Below are 19394 nucleotides of genomic sequence, written 5' to 3'. Positions count from 1 at the left end.
CAAATATGGACTAGGAATGTAAAAAGTGACCTCATTTGTCGGGGAAATGGGGGGGTTGTAACAAGTGGTGTATATAAAACCTGGATTGCTAATACTATGTATTTGCCAATGAGAGGTTTTGAAGGCACCGGTCGGCCATATTGGCACTCCCCAGAAGAAGGAATTCTCCATCATTTAAATAAAATGGACAAAATAACATGTATTTAAGTAAAACATAATAATAATTGTAGTGGGGACAATAACATAACTTTTTTTTAAAGTATACTGTAAGGAAATTGTTTTTATATTTGTTAATTTTTTATTTATATGTTTAGCTCAGAGAATATACTTTGAAAGTATGCATTAAGGTGTCTATAATGTAATAAACGTGTCAAAAACAAATGTTCATTTTAAGTCATGAATTTCTGTTGCTTCCAAAATATGTTTTACGCCGTTAAGGGGAGTGCCAAGATGGAGGCGTGGTGGCTTCAAAGCATTGCCCTTGGCTTGTCATCTAGTGTGTATATATAACTCATTGGTTGTAACCGCAGTAATTTAACTACGCCTTCTCCAGTCTGTGGTACCAGTAGGCATAATACAGGAAGAGAGTCGTGGAGGAAAAGAAACGGGACGCCCTTTTTTTTATACTTGCATAGTTAGTAGATAACGGAATCCAAAAAGTTATTCGGGGCCAACGCAGACAATAGCCCTGTTACAGAGGTAATATATCCAGCCATACCATGGACGTTTGACGAACAAGGTTCAATAGAATAAACCATCCACTACAAGCTGATGCTGATCATATTAATCTTTTCTCACATCAAGAGGAAAAAAAGCTCATTTCAGAATTTACCATGGATGATTTGGGTATGTATTGATAATTGACCCTCTTTGAAACATTGTAGCTACGTGCTCCGCTATCTAATGGAATTGAAGAACGATGGTTGGAGTACTGAGGCAATGAAAAAAGTAACATTTTTGTTTTCTTGAAAGAGATCCATCTTTGCTGGAATTTGGAGCAAAGGTAAATGCACATTGAAAGGGAATAGTTTAGAAAACAATGTTTTCTTATAATCTATGATAATAGATAGGAACATGATTAGGCATAAGATATTACCTATAAATAGTACGAGGTTTGAAAATGCATCTGGGGTCCTATTCCTATTAATCAAGCAACATTTTACTTATAGCAGGTCATTTTAGACTTGAAAGTAACAGCCCTTATCCTCAAGTCTTTGTTATTGTGCCTATAGAGTCAGTTTTTGAAATGATCAGTATATCGACTACATTAGATTTAGGCCTAGCTAGTAGCTACTGTATGGGTGGTCTCTTATAATCCATGTTTACGAGAGATTGTTATCTAGTGAAAATCCGCTGGTCTCAATTGAATAACCTTTTTAACCATAGAACAACTCAAATATTATCTTCCAACTCAAATCTTGCTTTCTCTACATTGTGCTCCTCTTTTTCAAGGGAGGAAAGAAGATCAGGAAAAGCTTAATTTTGTGAAATTTTTCTTTGACAACTCCAGCAATGTAAAACAGCATGCTCTCTTAACTCTATGCCAGGAAAACAAGGAGTATACTAATGTAACTGTATCCTATGTCAACATGCAGTGCTTCTAGCTCTAACCACAAATTCAATCCAAATTGGATCTTGGACGTCCTCTGTAGGCCCTCTCTGTCTATAATGCTATCGATGAGTCAGAGATGGACTTTAGTGAGCTTCATAACATAATAAAGATCTCAATGTATTTCATTCAGCCATCAGGGGAAAATAGTGTGACTATCATTAGTGTTAGTGAACTACTGGGTGGATTTAATAGTTAGAAGAGCCCCTTTCGAATGACTATTGATACAGAGGTTGAGGAATACATATATCCCTCTTTTCTTAAAAATGGTGGCAACTTTCAGAATGGAAAGCAATGTCCCAGCCCTCTTCAACTAGCACTGAAATAGCCTAGGGCCGCGATGGCTCACCAAGACTCATGAAGTTCAGTGAAAATATGAGGGTTGTGTGCTGCACCAGACCAGAGAACAAAGCATTTGCTCTTATGGCCTACTCGCTCGAAGAGTAGTGTGTGCAACATATTTCAAAACTGAGGGATTTTATGCTTAGCAAGCATGAGGAAGAATGTCTGCATCTGGTTCAGCACATCTGGATAGGATTGCACTTCAAGGTTCAGTTGTTGCCGGGTGACTGGCGACGTGTTTCTCAAATAGGGGGACAGTGTTTATGTCAGTGTGTTTATGCTGTAGTGTTGTGTGTTATGTTGTAAGTTGATGTCTTTGGTTGGTGTTACTTGTGGGGGTTTTCAGCGAGACCACTTGTTAAGAGAGGCTATGGCCAAGTCAAACAGTCGGCAGGCAGAGCTCTAAATATGGTCATATTTCACATTGAGAGAATTTCAACTCCTTATATGAGCAGTCCAGTCTGTAAGTGTGTGTGTGTATAAGAGAGGGAGAGAGTGAGAAAGAAAGAATGTGTGTGTGTGTGTGTGTGTGTGTGTGTGTGTGTGTGTGTGTGTGTGTGTGTGTGTGTGTGTGTGTGTGTGTGTGTGTGTGTGTGTGTGTGTGTGTGTGTGTGTGTGAGCGAACAACATTCTCTCCACATGTTTGTACCAGTGTGAATCATCAGTGGGAAAAATGACCACAGACTGTGATGATAAAAGGCAGTCTCACCAGCCCCAGTCATATGTAGGTTTAATATGTCTAACTCGTACCAAGAAATTATGAATGTGACGTGCATATAAATACCAAATTAGCTCTAAAATAAATACACTGACCTCAACTAAATATTCAATTTTGAAAATGTAAAGCAGTCATTTTCCGAAATATCCTTATTTTGCTCTGAAGTTGCTTCAAAGTTGCTCAAAAGTTGTATGAAGTGATGCTCTGTGCATCTTCCACAAATATTATTATCAAAATAGATTTTCCTGGAAATATGGTTTGATAATTCATGTATTGTTTCAGATTCTGCATGGTTTGCAAAAGTAAACCATGTAAGTTAGGAGAAAAGCTTGTCTAATAATCCAATAAGACACATTGTCCTGGTTTTGGCCATAAAAGGGATACATCCATGATGTCAATCATGAGTTGTAAAATACAGTATGCCATGGAGGAATACTAAAATGGCATGTACTTCTCGTGAAAATGAGGTTTGAGTTCGATATCAGTTAACAAACACTCTTCCTCCACTGCTTCCTTATCACTTTGGCATGTCCAGAAAGGTCTACAGAAATGTTCTATTTTTCATGTGACTTTAGCTTGTTTGCTCATTTGATGTCCCTTGCTTTGATTGGCCAATGTGTTATTCTCGCTCTAATTGGCCCACCTCTCTGTGTCCTCTCTGCTGCCTGCGTCTGATTTGCATCTCTCTGATTGGTCACTGAGTCCGTCTGTCTACCCTCAGGAGTTCCTGACTCACCTAACTACCCTCTCAGTCCTCGTATTGTTGTGTTTGGTACGTAACTGTCTGTATGTATGTTTGTTTGTGTGTTTCACCCTCTTTCTGTAGTATCTCAGTGTGTCAAAATACTTTGCTTCTATGTCCTCACCTCCTCCATGTGTCCCTTTGTTATTTTGTCTTTTTTGCCTCCTATTTTCCTTCTATAATTTCCATTCCCATTCCCATTTCTCCAATTTCTTGTATTTAACCAGCATTAACCATCAACATAGGTATCAGCCAATACCTGTGTACTAACCACCCTCCGAGGCAAAATGAATGACTGCACAGTATGAATGACAGCATCTTGAATTCCTCTACAAAGACTCCCATTGAAATAGAATCTCAAAAAATCTATAGATTATATTTCTATGCACACTCCCATCCTCTCTGACTCTGTAGACGCCCTCCTCGCTGACCTAGAGAGCACCAGCTCTCCCCTGGCCAGGTGCCCAGTCCTGCTTACCTCTGATCCCCCGGCGACATCTGACCCCGCGCCTGCCAGCCCTCAGGAAAACGCCCAGACCAGGCCACCACCTCCAGCTTACACACCCCAGCAGGTAAGAGGTTTGAGATAGGAAACATTTTAAGAGTTTTGAGGTAGACTTAACAACTTGGATCAGATTACCTTTGCCCCAAATCTTAACCATTAGGAGGGGTGGAAATATACCTGAGCCTGAATGAGTGGTGAGGGCCAACTTCTGCCTACTCCAGGTGAGGTAAAAGAGAGAAGTCAACATAGAACAGGCTGTTGGAAGTGTCTTATACTGTAGATAATTATAAAATGCTAAAAGAGGATAGGTAGTAAGGAGGGATCAGACTCTGGTTAGAAACTCAGCTTGTCAAAGTTAAATGTTTTTATAGAATAGTTATAAAGTACCGTAACTCGTATTGTGTTGATGGGTGAACGTTGAGTTCAGAGCAAAAGTGAAGATTGACTTTCTGGTTGAAAAACAAGTGAATTATGTTTATAATGTGCAAACATTTCTTTTAGACGGTGTCTGCTGCAATGAAGTCCAATGGTTCTCAGAACCCAAACCCAGACAAACAACTGTACAGGTACTATTTTCCTTTATTATTAGTTACTTTACTAAGTAAAACAGAGTGGTCAAAGCTGCAGCGATTAAGCTGGTTCCACCAGGCTATTATTTAACAGCCCTATATGAAATAATGTTTATGGCCCTGGCTTTTTTTTTGAATTCTACATTCTTATGCAGTGGGGGGGGGATATGGTCGGGGTTCTAAATTATTTTGTAGAAGGACTAAGGAGCTCAGTTCTGGACAAAAAGGACATTCTACTCCAAAATGAATGAAAATAAGTTTGCTGACACCATCTAAAATAGAATTTCCTCCTCCGAAATTAGCCCAAATAACACATTGGTAAAATGATTTGCTAAAATGATTTCAACATATTGTACAATATGCCTATGCATGGTCCATATTATCAGGTATGCTATTAGCAATAAACATCATCACCTTTAGCCCAACTGATGCAGCAAAGTGCAAATAAATAGGCTGATGCATTGGGTTGCCTATCTGCATTTACCCTATTGGGCTAATCATTAGCCAGATCTCCAATGTGATCTTTTAACTAGATATTTTCATTTCAATGAATTTTATGTCCCAAAAACGCTTGCATAAAGCTGAATATAATGTAGGCCTACCTGTTAGGGTAACTCGGGGGACCTTCGCCACCCGGGTTCTCACAGAAACCACTGTCACAATTTTTACACCAACACTTTCCCTGTTTATCTGTCTCATCACAATTTTTTAAGTAATTCCAAATCAATTATTTTGAGGTAGAGAGGCGTTGTACCCCAAGTCACCCTACAATTGACCAGTGTTACTTTTTGTCTCACTCTCCCCTATACACTCACTGCGAATTGCGGAGCGGTAATGTGCTTGAAAACATGCTTCTGCTAAAATCCCGGGTTTAAAATGGTGCAGTTCGCGCATATTTAGGAGTTGAGAAATAAATAAAGTAGGAATGGAAAGCTGCGATTCCCCTCTTTTCAACAAAAGCCATTAAAACTAATGTTTTCGCGATTGCAAGAATTGTTGTGCATTGTCCTGCTTGTCAGAATGCATGTTTCCCTCCCTATGGCACTTATTACATGAATGCGCCACGAGAGGAATATTTATCTAGCATAGAACACAACAACAAGCCTACTAGGTAAATACATAAACTATTCTACTATGGGGTTGTTGGATTTTTCTATTATAATTTCTTGTTTTGTTTGCAGAGGAAAAATACATGTGGAATGTTCTAGCATATTCAAAATGCGCCTCAGCAGAAATATTTGTTCATGTTCCATATTTTTTGTTGTTGCGTGGCGTCAATGATTTTGCCGTGGTGCACCTTGAGTGCAGGGGAAACACTGGATGATTTTACAAGAAAGATTGACAGACAGCAATATTGGTGATACATTTTTGCTCTCTCAGAGTCCAAGTTGTAACAGTCAAGAATTGAGTGAACGATATTAATTTAATTTACTTTACTGTAAAGAAATATCCAACTATCGCTCCCTTACTGTCTTTTAAAAACATCCTTATCTGTTTTACACCACAGATGAAATCTTAATGATTTACTTCTGTAGATTATTGTCAAAAAGGCTGCGGCCAAACTTTTAGTGACGTACTGAGCGTGTGCCACAGCTAAAGCACTGATGGGAGTCTGAACGTTACCAATAAATATGTGTTAAAAAAAAGTGGGAGCTTTCCTTAGCTCAACAGCCCATTATGTTCTAGTTTTTTTATTAGCTTTGGTGCTATTTTCACCAATAGTGTGCAGCTGCAACCTGCATTTCGGGGCGTTCCTTCGTGTGGGCATTCCTGCAGGAACGCATTGGTTCTTTCATTGTCAACAATCTACACAAAATACTGTAATGTCAAAGTGGAAGAAATATTCTAACATTTGTAAAAAAATATATTTAAAAAATATGACAAATAAAACACAAATATAGCTTGATTAGATAAGTATTCAACCTCGTGAGTCAATACACATTAGGATCACCTTTGGCAGCGATTACAGCTGTGAGTCTTTCTGGGTAAGTCTCTAAGAGCTTTCCACACCTAGATTTTGCAACATTTGCCCATTATTCTTTTCAAAATTCTGTTGCTGATTATTTTCAGGTCTTGCAATAGATTTTCAAGTAGTTTTTGTTTGTTTTTTGTTTATTTAACCCATATACTTAAACAAAGTATTGACTCAGGGGTGTGAATACTTATGTAAATGAGTTGTTTCTGTATTTAATTTTCAATATTTTGCAAACATTTATCAAAAACATGTTTTCACTTTTGTCATTATGGGGTATGGCAGGGTTCCCCGGCTGGCAGCCCTCGGGTGGTTAATTTGGCCCCCAAAGTTTTCTGACCCCCCCCCATAAAAAAAAAAATATATATATATATATATATATATATATATACAGTACCAGTCAAAAGTATTGGACACGCCTACTCATTCCAGGGTTTTTCTTTATTTTTTACTATTTTGCGAAGACATCAAAACTAAGAAATAACACATATGGAATCATTTAGTAACCCAAAAAAGTGTTAAACAAATCAAAATATATTTTATATTTAAAATTCTTCAAAGTATCTACAGTTTGCCTTAATGACAGCTTTGCACACTCTTGGCATTGTTTCAACCAGCTTCATGAGGTAGTCACCTGGAATGCATTTCAATTAACAGGTGTGCCAATCAGTTGTGTTGTGACAAGGTAGGGTTGTTATACAGAGATAACATGGACTTGGTCTTTTACCAAATAGTGCTATGTCAACAGCTCAAATAAGCAAAGAGAAACCCATCGTTACTTTGAGACATGAAGGTCAGTCAATCCGGAAAATTTCAATAACTTTGAAAGTTTCTTCAAGTGCAGTCGCAAAAGACATCAAGCGCTATGATGAAACTGGCTCTCATGAGGACCACCACAGGAAAGGAAGACCCAGAAGTACCTCTGCTGCAGAGGAAAGGTTAGAGTTACCAGCCTCAGAAATTGTAGCCCAAATAAATGGTTCACAGAGTTCAAGTAACAGACACATCTCAACATCAACTGTTCAGAGAAGGCTGCATGAATCAGGCCTTCATGGTCGAAGAAACCACTACTAAAGGACCCCAATGAGAAGAAGAGACTTGCTTAGGCCAAGAAACACAAGCAATGGACATTAGACCGGTGGAAATCTCTTTTGGTCGGAAAAAATGTTGAGATTTTTGGTTCCAACCGCCTTGTCTTTGTGAGACGCAGAGTAGGTGAACGGATGAGCTCCGCATGTGTGTTTCCCACCGGGAAGCATGGAGAAGGAGGAGTTGATGGTGTGGGGATGGTTTGCTGGTGAGACTGTCAGTGATTTATTTAGAATTCAAGGTACACTTAACCAGCTTGGCTACCACAGCATTCTGCAGTGATACGCCACCCCATCTGGTTTGCGCTTAGTGGGACTATCATTTGTTTTTCAACAGGACAATGACCCAACACACCTCCAGGTTGTGTAAGGGCTATTTGATCAAGACTGAGAGTGATGGAGTGCTGCATCAGATGACCTGGCCTCCACAATCACCGACCTCAACCCAATTGAGATGGTTTGGGATGAGTTGGACAGCAGAGTGAAGGAAAAGCAGCCCACAAGTGCTCAGCATATGTGGGAACTCCTTCAAGACTGTTGGAAAGCATTCCAGGTGAAGCTTGTTGAGAGAATGCCAAGAGTATTTAAAGCTGTTATCGAGGCAAAGGGTGGCTACTTTGAAGAATATATTGTGATTTGTTTAACACTTTTTTGGTTATTACATGATTCCATATGGGTTGTTTCATAGTTTTGATGTCTTCACTATTATTCTACAATAAATAAATAAAAACCCTTGAATGAGTAGGCGTGTCCAAACCTTTGACTGGTACTGTATATATTTTTTTTATTTTTGTAAAGTCTCGTTGTTGAGCATAAAAGAGTGTAAAAACACCAGGAAATCAGGTCCAAGTGATTTTAATTTAAGAGAACTGTTACCAAGTATTCCCAATCATAATATAGAGACACGTGATCGTATTCAAATGTAAGTAAGGTTTGAAATGATTGTTTTAGTCAAACATTATATCTGTTTGAGCTTCTTGCTGTCAATTTGCAGTCTACAAATGATTTCTAATTATGTTCCAGCCCCCGACCATCCACTCAAGAAAAAATCTTCTGGCGGCTGAATCTAGTTGATGATCTCTGGGGTATTGTGTGTTGATGCGTGAGAAAAAAATATAAACTCAAGATTCAACACTTATTCAACACTCAAATATTTTACTGAGTTACAATTCATATACGCAAATCATTAAATAAATGAGGCCCTAATCTATGGATTCCACATGACTGGGCACTGGTGTAGCCATGGGTGAGCCAGGCCCAGCCAATCAGAATGAGTTTTTCCCCACAAAAGGGCTTCATTACAGACAGAAATACTCCCTCAGTCACAGGTGAAGAAGCCGAATGTGGAGGTCCTGGGCTGGCGTGGTTACACATGGTCTGCGGTTGTGAGGCCGGTTGGACGTACAGCCAAATTCTATAAAACAACGTTAGAGCCAGCTTATGGTTGAGAAATTAACATTAAATTCTCTGGCAACAGCTCTGGTAGACATTCCAGGAGTGCGCATGACAATTGCACGCTCCCTCAAAACTCAAAACAATTGCACTGTGGCATTGTTTTGTTACAAAAATTGGTCTTTTATTGTCCCCAGCATAAAGTGGCCTTTTGTGGCCTTTTATTGTCCCCAGCATAAGGTGCACCTAGTGTAATGATCATGCTGTTTCTTGATATGCCACACCTTGATATGCCACATCTGTCAGTTGGATGGATGGCAAAGGAGAAAAGCTCACTAACAGGGATATAAAACATTTGTGCACAGGATTTGAGAGAAATAAGCTTTTTGTTCATAAGAAACATTTCTAGTTATTTGTATTTCAGCTCATGAAACATGGGACCAACACTTCACATGTTTTGTTTATATTTTTGTTCAGTGTTCTTTCTGAAGGCACGGTAGGTGTACTGTAATCAAACGAAACAAATGAAATAATTGAAAGAAACAAGGTTTAAAATAAGGCACTAGTTTGGTTCAAGCCTGTCTTGAGCATTTGGGCATAGGTTCTCATCGACATCACAGTAAATGTCCTCATTGTTCATGCATCTTGAGAAAAATCTTTTGGCATGGAGAATCCAAGCCTGACACAGTAGGTCGGGATTGATGTCATTGCTTGCCTCATCCATGGCCTGAAGGAGGTTGGGCACACTCATGGGGACCTTCTACCTGTATTGTATTTTACAGTATTGTATTGTACTTATGCATTGTAGTGGTCCTGTGTCGCTCAGTTAGTAGGAGCATGGCACTAGCAACACCAGAGTTGTGGTTTCGATTGCCACTGGGGTCACATACAAAAATGTGTGGATACACTTGTCACTGGATAAAAGCGCCTGTTACGTAAATGGCATATATTATTCTATTTGAGTACTGCGTTGCCCAACGCAATTTTAGTACACCAGTGTGGAACCCCCCCCCAGTAAAAAGATGCTTGTAACTTCATTTTGGATACATGTTTACTGTAATGGGTTTGCCTTTGTGACATACATCTCTAATCTTGTCAATATCAGATTTTTTTAAATAACTTAATGTGAAATAAAGTCATAATAGTCATCATCATAATAGTACATTACCCTGTTTAAACCGTAACTTGTGTTTACTGTAACTTACTGTCAGCCGTTACCTGTAAGTTACTGTAAAAACGTTGCAGTTTGTTACTGTAAATTCCAAAGAAACTTGGCTTAACATTATATTACTGTAAAAAAGGTGCTTTCTTTACAGTAATGTACAAGAGCTCCACCTTGTTCTTAACTGGTCGAAGGGCCTCCAGATGTAGCTCCACCTCATTGTTTGTTGGTGGAAGGGCCTCTAGCTGGTGGTCCACCTCGTTCTTCGCTGGTGCAAGGGCCTCCAGCCGGAGCTGGTCCGAAGCGTGACCAGATGGACACATTCTTTATTTGCAGGGGGTATTGAGTTGAGTGTGGTGATTGCTTCACTGTCAGTCCAAAATTGCCAAACTGTGTGGTTACATGTAACAAAGCATCATTTTACTATCATCATTGGGCTATTGCCGCTTTCTTCAAATGTTGCTTTTGGTAAGCTTTGGCCTTTTGGTGTATAGTCTGCCCTGTCTGACGCGGTAGGATACATAACCTACGATTGGCAACAGTTGGATAGAAGCATGCAATGAAGCGACCACCACACAATCCTCAACTCAATAGCCCTTGCAAATAAAACATGTCCCTTCAGTTTTTTGGCCTTTGGATATTCTGCTAATATTCTCAAATCTGGATCATTTGGGATCCTGCCAACCCAATCTCTCTTGAAAATGTATTTTCTTCGATAGGCCTTGCATGAACCCATGTTATCCACAAATTATAATAATCCATTTAGGCTCACATGGGTATGATATCAGATTAGATAGACATTGCATGGTTTCCCCAACTTGATTGAATTATTTTGATTTATGGTATTTTGTTGATGTGAAAAACCAGCCAAAGACTGGCTTCCGAATATTGGTTTTGCGGTGTCCCAATGTAAATGCTACACTGTGGAGTTTACACTTTATACATGATAGGGTTATTTTTCAGTAGTTTTACCCTAAGTGGGTTTGCAAACAGGGTCCGGATTATTCGGGTGCCAAGAATGTGCATTCCTGTAACAAACCAGCAGGGCATCAGGTACATTTGTAGATACACTATATTTATGAATGTTGATAAAATATTTAAATCATATTGTTGAAAATACACTACTGTTCAGAAGTTTGGGGTAACTAAGACATTTCCTTGTTTTTGAAAAAAAAAGCACATTTTTGGTCCATTAAAACAACATCGAATTGATCAGAAATACAGTGTAGAGATTGTTAATGTTGTAAATGACTATTGTAGCAGATTCTTTATGGAATATCTACATAAGCATACAGAGGCCCATTATCAGCAACCATCACTCTTGTGTTCCAATTGAATGTTGTGTTAGCTAATCCAAGTTTCTCATTTTAAAAGGCTAATTGATCATTAGAAAACCATTTTGCAATTATGTTAGCATAGCTAAAACCTTGTTCTGATTAAAGGAAGCAATAAAACTGGCTTTCTTTAGACTAGTTGAGAATCTGGAGCATCAGCATTTGTGGATTCGATTACAGGCTTAAAATGGCCAGAAACAAAGAACTTTCTTCTGAAACTCGTCAGTCTATTCTTGTTCTGAGAAATGAAGGCTATTCCATGCGAGAAATTGCCAAGAAACTGAAGATCTCGTACAACGCTGTGTACTACTCCCTTCACAGAACAGCGCAAACAGGAGTGTGGGGTGTGGGGCCCCGGTGCACAACTGAGCAAGAGGACAAGTACATTAGAGTGTCTAATTTGAGAAACAGATGCCTCACAAGTCCTCAACTGACAGCTTCATTAAATAGTACCTACAAAACACCAGTCTCAATGTCAACAGTGAAGAGGCGACTCCGGGATTCTGGCCTTCTAGGCAGAGTTGCAAAGAAAAAAGCCATATCTCAGACTGGCCAATAAAAAGAAAAGATTAAGATGGGCAAAAGAACACAGACACTGGACAGAGGAAGATTTGAAAAAGGTGTAATGGACAGACAAATCTAAGTTTGAGGTGTTCGGATCACAAATAATACATTTATGAGACGCAGAAGAAATGAAAAAAATGCTGGAGGAGTGCTTGACGCCATCTGTCGTGCTTCTACACCTGCATTGCTTGCTGTTTGGGGTTTTAGGCTGGGTTTCTGTACAGCACTTTGAGATATCAGCTGATGTAAGAAGGGCTATATAAATGAATTTGATTTGATCTGTCAAGCATGGTGGAGGCAATGTGATGGTCTGGGGGTGCATTGGGGTTGGGAAAGTGGGAGATTTGTACAGGGTAAAAGCGATCTTGGAAGGCTATCACTCCATTTTGCAACGCCATGCCATACCCTGTATGCCAATTTCCTCCTATAACAGGACAATGACCCAAAGCACAGCTCCAAACTATGCAAGAACTATTTAGGGAAGAAGCAGTCAGCTGCTATTCTGTCTATAATGGAGTAGCCAGCACAGTCACCGGATCTCAACCCTATTGAGCTGTTGTGGGAGCAGCTTGACCGTATGGTACGTAAGAAGTGCCCATCAAGCCAATCCAATTTGTGGGAGGTGCTTCAGGAAGCATAGGGTGAAATCTCTTCAGATTACCTCAACGAATTGACAACTAGAATGCCAAAGGTCTCCAAGGCTGTAATTGCTGCAAATGGAGGATTCTTTGACAAAAGCAAAGTTTGAAGGACACAATTATTAGAAATCATTATGTATAACCTTGTCAACGTCTTGACTATATTTCCTATTAATTTCGCAACTCATTTCATGTATGTTTTGATGCAAAACAAGGACATTTCTCAGTGACCCCAAACTTTTGAATGGTAGTGTATGAATGTTGGTTCAGTCCCCCCCCCCCCCCCCATTAATTTGTTTGAGTTATACCATTCTTTCCCCATCTCCCGCTCTCTCCTTTTCACTCTCTCTTTCTCTCACCCTCTCTCACCCTATCTCCCCTCCAGCACAGTGAATAAGCCTCGCTCCCCCCGCACGGCCGACCCTCCCCCCCCGGCCTTCTCCTCCTCCTCTGTGTTAGGAGGGGGTCTCAGCGAACTGGACCACCTTCTGCAGGAGCTCAACGCCACCCAGTTCAACATCACAGGTCAGTATAGGCTTGCCCTCACAAGACTCCACTGGACAGTGTTTGCTAAATGTTTGATGATGTAAACAAGGTCATCTTCATACCGTGTATGTGTGTTGTGTGCGAGCAGCATTTTCTCAACATGTGGTATTCATGCTTTGTGTGCTCATCTTTGTCTGTTGGTAGATGAGATTCTGGCCCAGTTTCCCACCACTAAAAAGGATGAGAGGGACAAGATAAAAGAGTTCCAGGGGTCCAAGGACAAGGTCACAACACCCTACCCCAGGTATCCATATACACCCTCCATATACCCTAAAGCAGGGATCGTCAACTAGATTCAGCCGCGGGGCAATTTTTTTCTTGATCAGATGGTCGGGGGGCCGGAACATAATTTGTAGACTGCAAATTGACCGCAAGATTCTCAAACAGATATAATATTTCACTAAAATGATAATTTTGGACCTTGCTGACATTTGTATATGATCATCTATTATGCATTCAATACTTTGGAACAGATTTTCATAATTAAAATTACTGGTAGCTGATTTTCTGGTGTTTTTAGAGTATTTTATGAGATAAAAAAATATATACAGTACCAGTCAAAAGTTTGGACACACCTACTCATTCTAGGGTATTCTTTATTTTTATTATTTTCTACATTGTAGAATAATAGTGAAGACATCAAAACTATGAAATCACACACATGGAATCATGTAGTAACCAAAAAAGTGTTAAACAAATCAAAATATATTTTATATTTGAGATTCTTCAAAGTAGCCACCCTTTGTTTTGATGACAGCTTTGCACACTCTTGGCATTCTCTCAACCAGCTTCATGAGGTAGTCACCTGGAATGCATTTCAATTAACACGTGTGCCTTGTTAAAAGTTAATTTGTGGAATTTCTTTCCCTTATTAATGCATTTGAGCCGATCAGTTGTGTTGTGACAATGTAGGGGTGGGTATACAGAATATAACCCTATTTTGTTAAATACCAAGTCCATATTATGGCAAGAACAGCTCAAATAAGAAAAGAGAAATGTCAGTTCATTATTACTTTAAGACATGAAGGTCGGTTTCTTCAAGTGCAGTCCCAAAACCATCAGGTGCTTTGATGAAACTGGCTCTCAACATCAACTGTTCAGAGGAGACTGAATCAGGCCTTCATGGTCGAATTGCTGCAAAGAAACCACTACTAAAGGACACAATAAGAAAAAGAGACTTGCTTGGGCCAAGTAACACGAGCAATGGACATTAGACCGGTGGAAATCTGTCCTTTGGTCTGATGAGTCCAAATGTTCAATTTTTGGTCTTTATGAGATGCACAGTAGGTGAACGGATGATCCCCACATGTGTGGTTCCCACTGTGAAGCACGGAGGGGCAGGTATGATGGTGTGGGGGTGCTTTGTTGGTGACAATGTCTGTGATTTATTTAGAATTCAAGGCACACTTAACCAGCATGGCTACCACAGTATTTTGCAGCGATACACCATTCCATCTGGTTTGTGCTTAGTGGGAATATAATTTGTTTTTCAACAGTGACCCAACAGTGACCCAACATACCCCAGGCTGTGTAGGGGCTATTTGACCAAGAAAGAGTGATGGTGTGCTGCATCAGATGAAATGGACTCCACAATCACCTAACCTCATCCCAATGGAGATGGTTTGGAATAAGTTGGACCTCAAAGTGAAGGAAAAGCAGCCAACAAGTGCTCAGCATATGTGTGAGCACCTTCAACACTGTTGAAAAGCATTCTTCATGATGCTTGTTGTGAGAATTCTGTCATCAAGGCAAAGGGTGGCTACTTTGGAAGAATTAAAAATATATTTTGATTTGGTTACTACGTGATTCCATATGTGTTATTTCATAGTTTTGATGTCTTCACTATTAACTAACAATGTAGAAAATAGTAAAAATAAAGAAATACCCTTGAATAAGTAGGTTTGTCCAAACTTTTGACTGGTACTGTATACAGTGCCCTGCAGAAGTATTCATCCCCCTTGGTGTTTTTTTCTATTTTGTTGCATTACAACCTGTAATTTAAATGGATTTTTATTTGGATTTCATGTAATGGACATACACAAAATAGGTGAAATGAAAATAGTCCAAGTCAAATGAAAAAAAAAAAAAAATTCAAACTTTCAGAGTGCAAGGAGGGCATTAATCAGAGGCAAGGAGGGCATTAATCAGAGAGGCAACAAAGAGACCAAAGATAACTTGAAGGAGCTTGAAAGCTCCACAGCAGAGATTGGAGTATCTGTCCATAGGACCCCTTTAAGCCATACACTCCACAGAGCTGGGCTTTACGGAAGAGTGGCCAGGAAAAAAGCCATTGCATAAAGAAAAAAAATTATAAAGCAAGTTTGGTGTTCGCCGAAAGCATGTGGGAGCCTCCACAAACATATGAAAGAAGGTACTCTGGTTAGATTAGACCAAAATGTAGCTTTTTGGCCATTAAGGAAAACGCTATGTCTGGCGCAAACCCAACACCTCTCATCACCCCGAGAACGTCATGGTTTGTGGCAGCATCATGCTGTGGGGATGTTTTTCATCGGCAGGGACTGGGAAACTGGTCAGAATTGAAGGAGTGGTGGATGGTGTTAAATACAGAGAAAGTCTTGGGGGAAACCTGTTTCAGTCTTCCAGAGATTTGAGACTGGGACAGAGGTTCACCTTCCAGCAGGACAATGACCCTAAGCATACTGTTAAAGCAACACTTGAGTGGTTTAAAAGGAAACATTTCAATGTTTTGGAATGACCTAGCCAAAGCCCAGACCTCAATCCAATTGAGAATCTGTGGTATGACTTAAAGATTGCTGTACACCAGCGGAACCCATCCAACTGGAGCAGTTTGTGCCTTGAAAAATGGGCAAAATCCCAGTGGCTAGATGTGCCAAGCTTATAGAGATGTACCACAAGAGACTTGCAGCTGTAATTGCTGCAAAAGGTGTCTCTACAAAGTATTGACTTGGAGGGGTGAATAGTTATGCATGCTCAAGTTTTCTGTTTTTTTGTCTTATTTTTTGTTTGTCTCACAAGAAAAAATATTTTGCATCTTCAAAGTGTTGTGTTGTGTACATCCAATGATACAAACCCCCAAAAATTTATTCCAGGTTGTAAGGCAACAAAATAGGAGGGGTGAATACTTTCGCACGCCACTGTATACAAAAGTGTTCATAAAACTTTGGGAACCAAGTAAAATCTCCCTTGGGCCGCCAGTTGGTGAACCCTGCCCCGAAGGCGTAAATACTGGCTTGCGTCCCAAATGGCACACTATTCCCTTTATAGTACATTGCTTTTGACCAGGGACCCTAGGGCTCTTGTAAAAAGTAGTGCACTATATAGGGAACAGCATGCCATTTGGAATGCATTCTATTTTGTTCCAGGATACTGTCTTTTTAGTGCTCCTACTATAGTTGAAGTGTGTATAGTGCTATGTGTTCAGTTAAACGACCAATCAGCAGTTGAAGCAATAACAAAGTTTTGGTAAAAAGCTGAAGGATGGGCCTGGAGAAATGTAATCACTCTCAAATTCTTAGACCGAGCTATGGATGCAATCACTGACCATCCAAGATATAAAAATGATAGTTTTAAGCATGTTTTGAAGCTCTATAGTATTTGTTTACATTTACAATGTTTTCAAACAAGCTTATATGTTGGGTACTTATGGGGTACAACAGTTGAAATAAGCTCATGAGGCATTTATAAATTAGATTCTCTTCAAGAATCAATGGGTATATATAATTCATGTATAAGTCCAAATATGGATGTAGCAACTGCAGATTGCCCCTTTAACTCCTTCCAAAGTTGTGTTCATTAAGGGAGTGCTTTTGCAAATGTTTTGCTACGAAAAATGTATGTTTATTATTTTCTTAAGTCAAGGTAGTCTCTCCCTGTTTCAGTCCATTTTTTTCCGTTTGACTAATGAACACGACCCTGTACTCTAGTTGTGTTCATCCGTTATAATTTTTTATGTCTGAAATGTTGTCTCTCCAACTGGAAAAGCTTAACCTGTGTTTTAAATGATAAAATAAATGTATTAATTCATTCAGTTCGGTGAAGCCGTCAGCCACCTCAGCTACACTTGAGCTGGACAAAACTCATGGCCTCTCTGTCTGACTTCAGAGTCCAGAGCACAGTAAGAGCCCCACTACCAACCTGTATACTTTCACATTAAACACTACAGCCTGTACGCTACTGCACAGTTTAGTTCACTACGGGCAACATTTTTGTGACGCAAAAGAGAACAGATTTGTGCAAAAATACTTTAAACCTCATTATAATCTGGCAGTGTAATTGAACTTTAAACTTTCCTTCAACAAAGTGTGTGATCAGGTGACATCTCTTTATGCATTGGGGGAAAGGGAGGTACCTAGTCAGTTGTACAACTGAATGCTTTCAAATGAAATGCGTCTTCTGCATTTAACCCAACCCAACCCCTTAATTGACAGCCACATCTTCAGCGCCCGGGGGACAGTGGGTTAACTGCCTTGCTCAGGGGCAGAACGACAGATTTTTACCTTGTTAGCTCGGGGATTCGATCCAGCAACCTTTCGGTTACTGTCCCAACACTAACCACTAGGCTACCGCTCAGTTTGCCGAATACACAGTATTATAAGATGATCTGCAATATTTCGTGGTGAAAAGAGCATAGATTCTATGAGAAAAATACAGTTACATTTATCTGGCAGCGGGATTTCATTTTTTAACTTTTCTACAACAATGTGTATTCGGCAAACTGAGCGGTAGCCTAGTGGTTAGTGTTGGGACAGTAACCGAAAGGTTGCTGGATCGAATCCCCGAGCTAACAAGGTAAAAATCTGTCGTTCTGCCCCTGAGCAAGGCAGTTAACCCACTGTCCCCGGGCGCTGAAGATGTGGCTGTCAATTAAGGGGTTGGGTTGGGTTAAATGCAGAAGACGCATTTCATTTGAAAGCATTCAGTTGTACAACTGACTAGGTACCTCCCTTTCCCCCAATGCATAAAGAGATGTCACCTGATCACACACTTTGTTGAAGGAAAGTTTAAAGTTCAATTACACTGCCAGATTATAATGAGGTTTAAAGTATTTTTGCACAAATCTGTTCTCTTTTGCGTCACAAAAATGTTGCCCGTAGTGAACTAAACTGTGCAGTAGCGTACAGGCTGTAGTGTTTAATGTGAAGTATACAGGTTGGTAGTGGGGCTCTTTACTGTGCTCTGGACTCTGAAGTCAGACAGAGAGGCCATGAGTTTGTCCAGCTCAAGTGTAGCTGAGGTGGCTGACGGCTTCACCGAACTGAATGAATTAATACATTTATTTTATCATTTAAAACACAGGTTAAGCTTTTCCAGTTGGAGAGACAACATTTCAGACATAAAAAATTATAACGGATGAACACAACTAGAGTACAGGGTCGTGTTCATTAGTCAAACGGAAAAAAATGGACTGAAACAGGGAGAGACTACCTTGACTTAAGAAAATAATAAACATACATTTTTCGTAGCAAAACATTTGCAAAAGCACTCCCTTAATGAACACAACTTTGGAAGGAGTTAAAGGGGCAATCTGCAGTTGCTACATCCATATTTGGACTTATACATGAATTATATATACCCATTGATTCTTGAAGAGAATCTAATTTATAAATGCCTCATGAGCTTATTTCAACTGTTGTACCCCATAAGTACCCAACATATAAGCTTGTTTGAAAACATTGTAAATGTAAACAAATACTATAGAGCTTCAAAACATGCTTAAAACTATCATTTTTATATCTTGGATGGTCAGTGATTGCATCCATAGCTCGGTCTAAGAATTTGAGAGTGATTACATTTCTCCAGGCCCATCCTTCAGCTTTTTACCAAAACTTTGTTATTGCTTCAACTGCTGATTGGTCGTTTAACTGAACACATAGCACTATACACACTTCAACTATAGTAGGAGCACTAAAAAGACAGTATCCTGGAACAAAATAGAATGCATTCCAAATGGCATGCTGTTCCCTATATAGTGCACTACTTTTTACAAGAGCCCTAGGGTCCCTGGTCAAAAGCAATGTACTATAAAGGGAATAGTGTGCCATTTGGGACGCAAGCCAGTATTTACGCCTTCGGGGCAGGGTTCACCAACTGGCGGCCCAAGGGAGATTTACTTGTTCCCAAAGTTTTATGAACACTTTGTATACAGTGGCGTGCGAAAGTATTCACCCCCTCCTATTTTGTTGCCTTACAACCTGGAATAAATTTTTGGGGGTTTGTATCATTGGATGTACA

The 19394-nt window shown here is 39.7% G+C and overlaps 1 protein-coding gene across 3 annotated transcripts in view; it reads left to right on the top strand.

Annotated features, from left to right (window-relative positions):
• The first annotated feature begins 556 nt into the window (after window positions 1–556).
• LOC109865599 (transforming growth factor beta-1-induced transcript 1 protein) overlaps window positions 557–19394 on the top strand; it is a 41200-nt gene continuing 22362 nt past the window's right edge. Inside the window, exons 1-6 of one of the 3 annotated variants that reach the window (XM_020453902.2) lie at window positions 557–846; window positions 3391–3441; window positions 3826–3983; window positions 4418–4482; window positions 13021–13160; window positions 13326–13425. In XM_020453902.2, the coding sequence (XP_020309491.1) occupies window positions 834–846; window positions 3391–3441; window positions 3826–3983; window positions 4418–4482; window positions 13021–13160; window positions 13326–13425 (527 nt within the window). In that variant the 5' untranslated portion in view covers window positions 557–833. The remainder of the gene's footprint in view (window positions 847–3390; window positions 3442–3825; window positions 3984–4417; window positions 4483–13020; window positions 13161–13325; window positions 13426–19394) is intronic. The other 2 variants (XM_020453903.2, XM_020453905.2) reach the window with 2 other exon arrangements.

This window comes from Oncorhynchus kisutch, linkage group LG20, assembly GCF_002021735.2.
Source record: "Oncorhynchus kisutch isolate 150728-3 linkage group LG20, Okis_V2, whole genome shotgun sequence".
Classification (NCBI taxonomy): domain Eukaryota; kingdom Metazoa; phylum Chordata; class Actinopteri; order Salmoniformes; family Salmonidae; genus Oncorhynchus; species Oncorhynchus kisutch.
The sequence above is the reverse complement of the archived record's forward strand: the minus strand, read 5'-3'. Positions and strand labels throughout refer to the sequence as shown.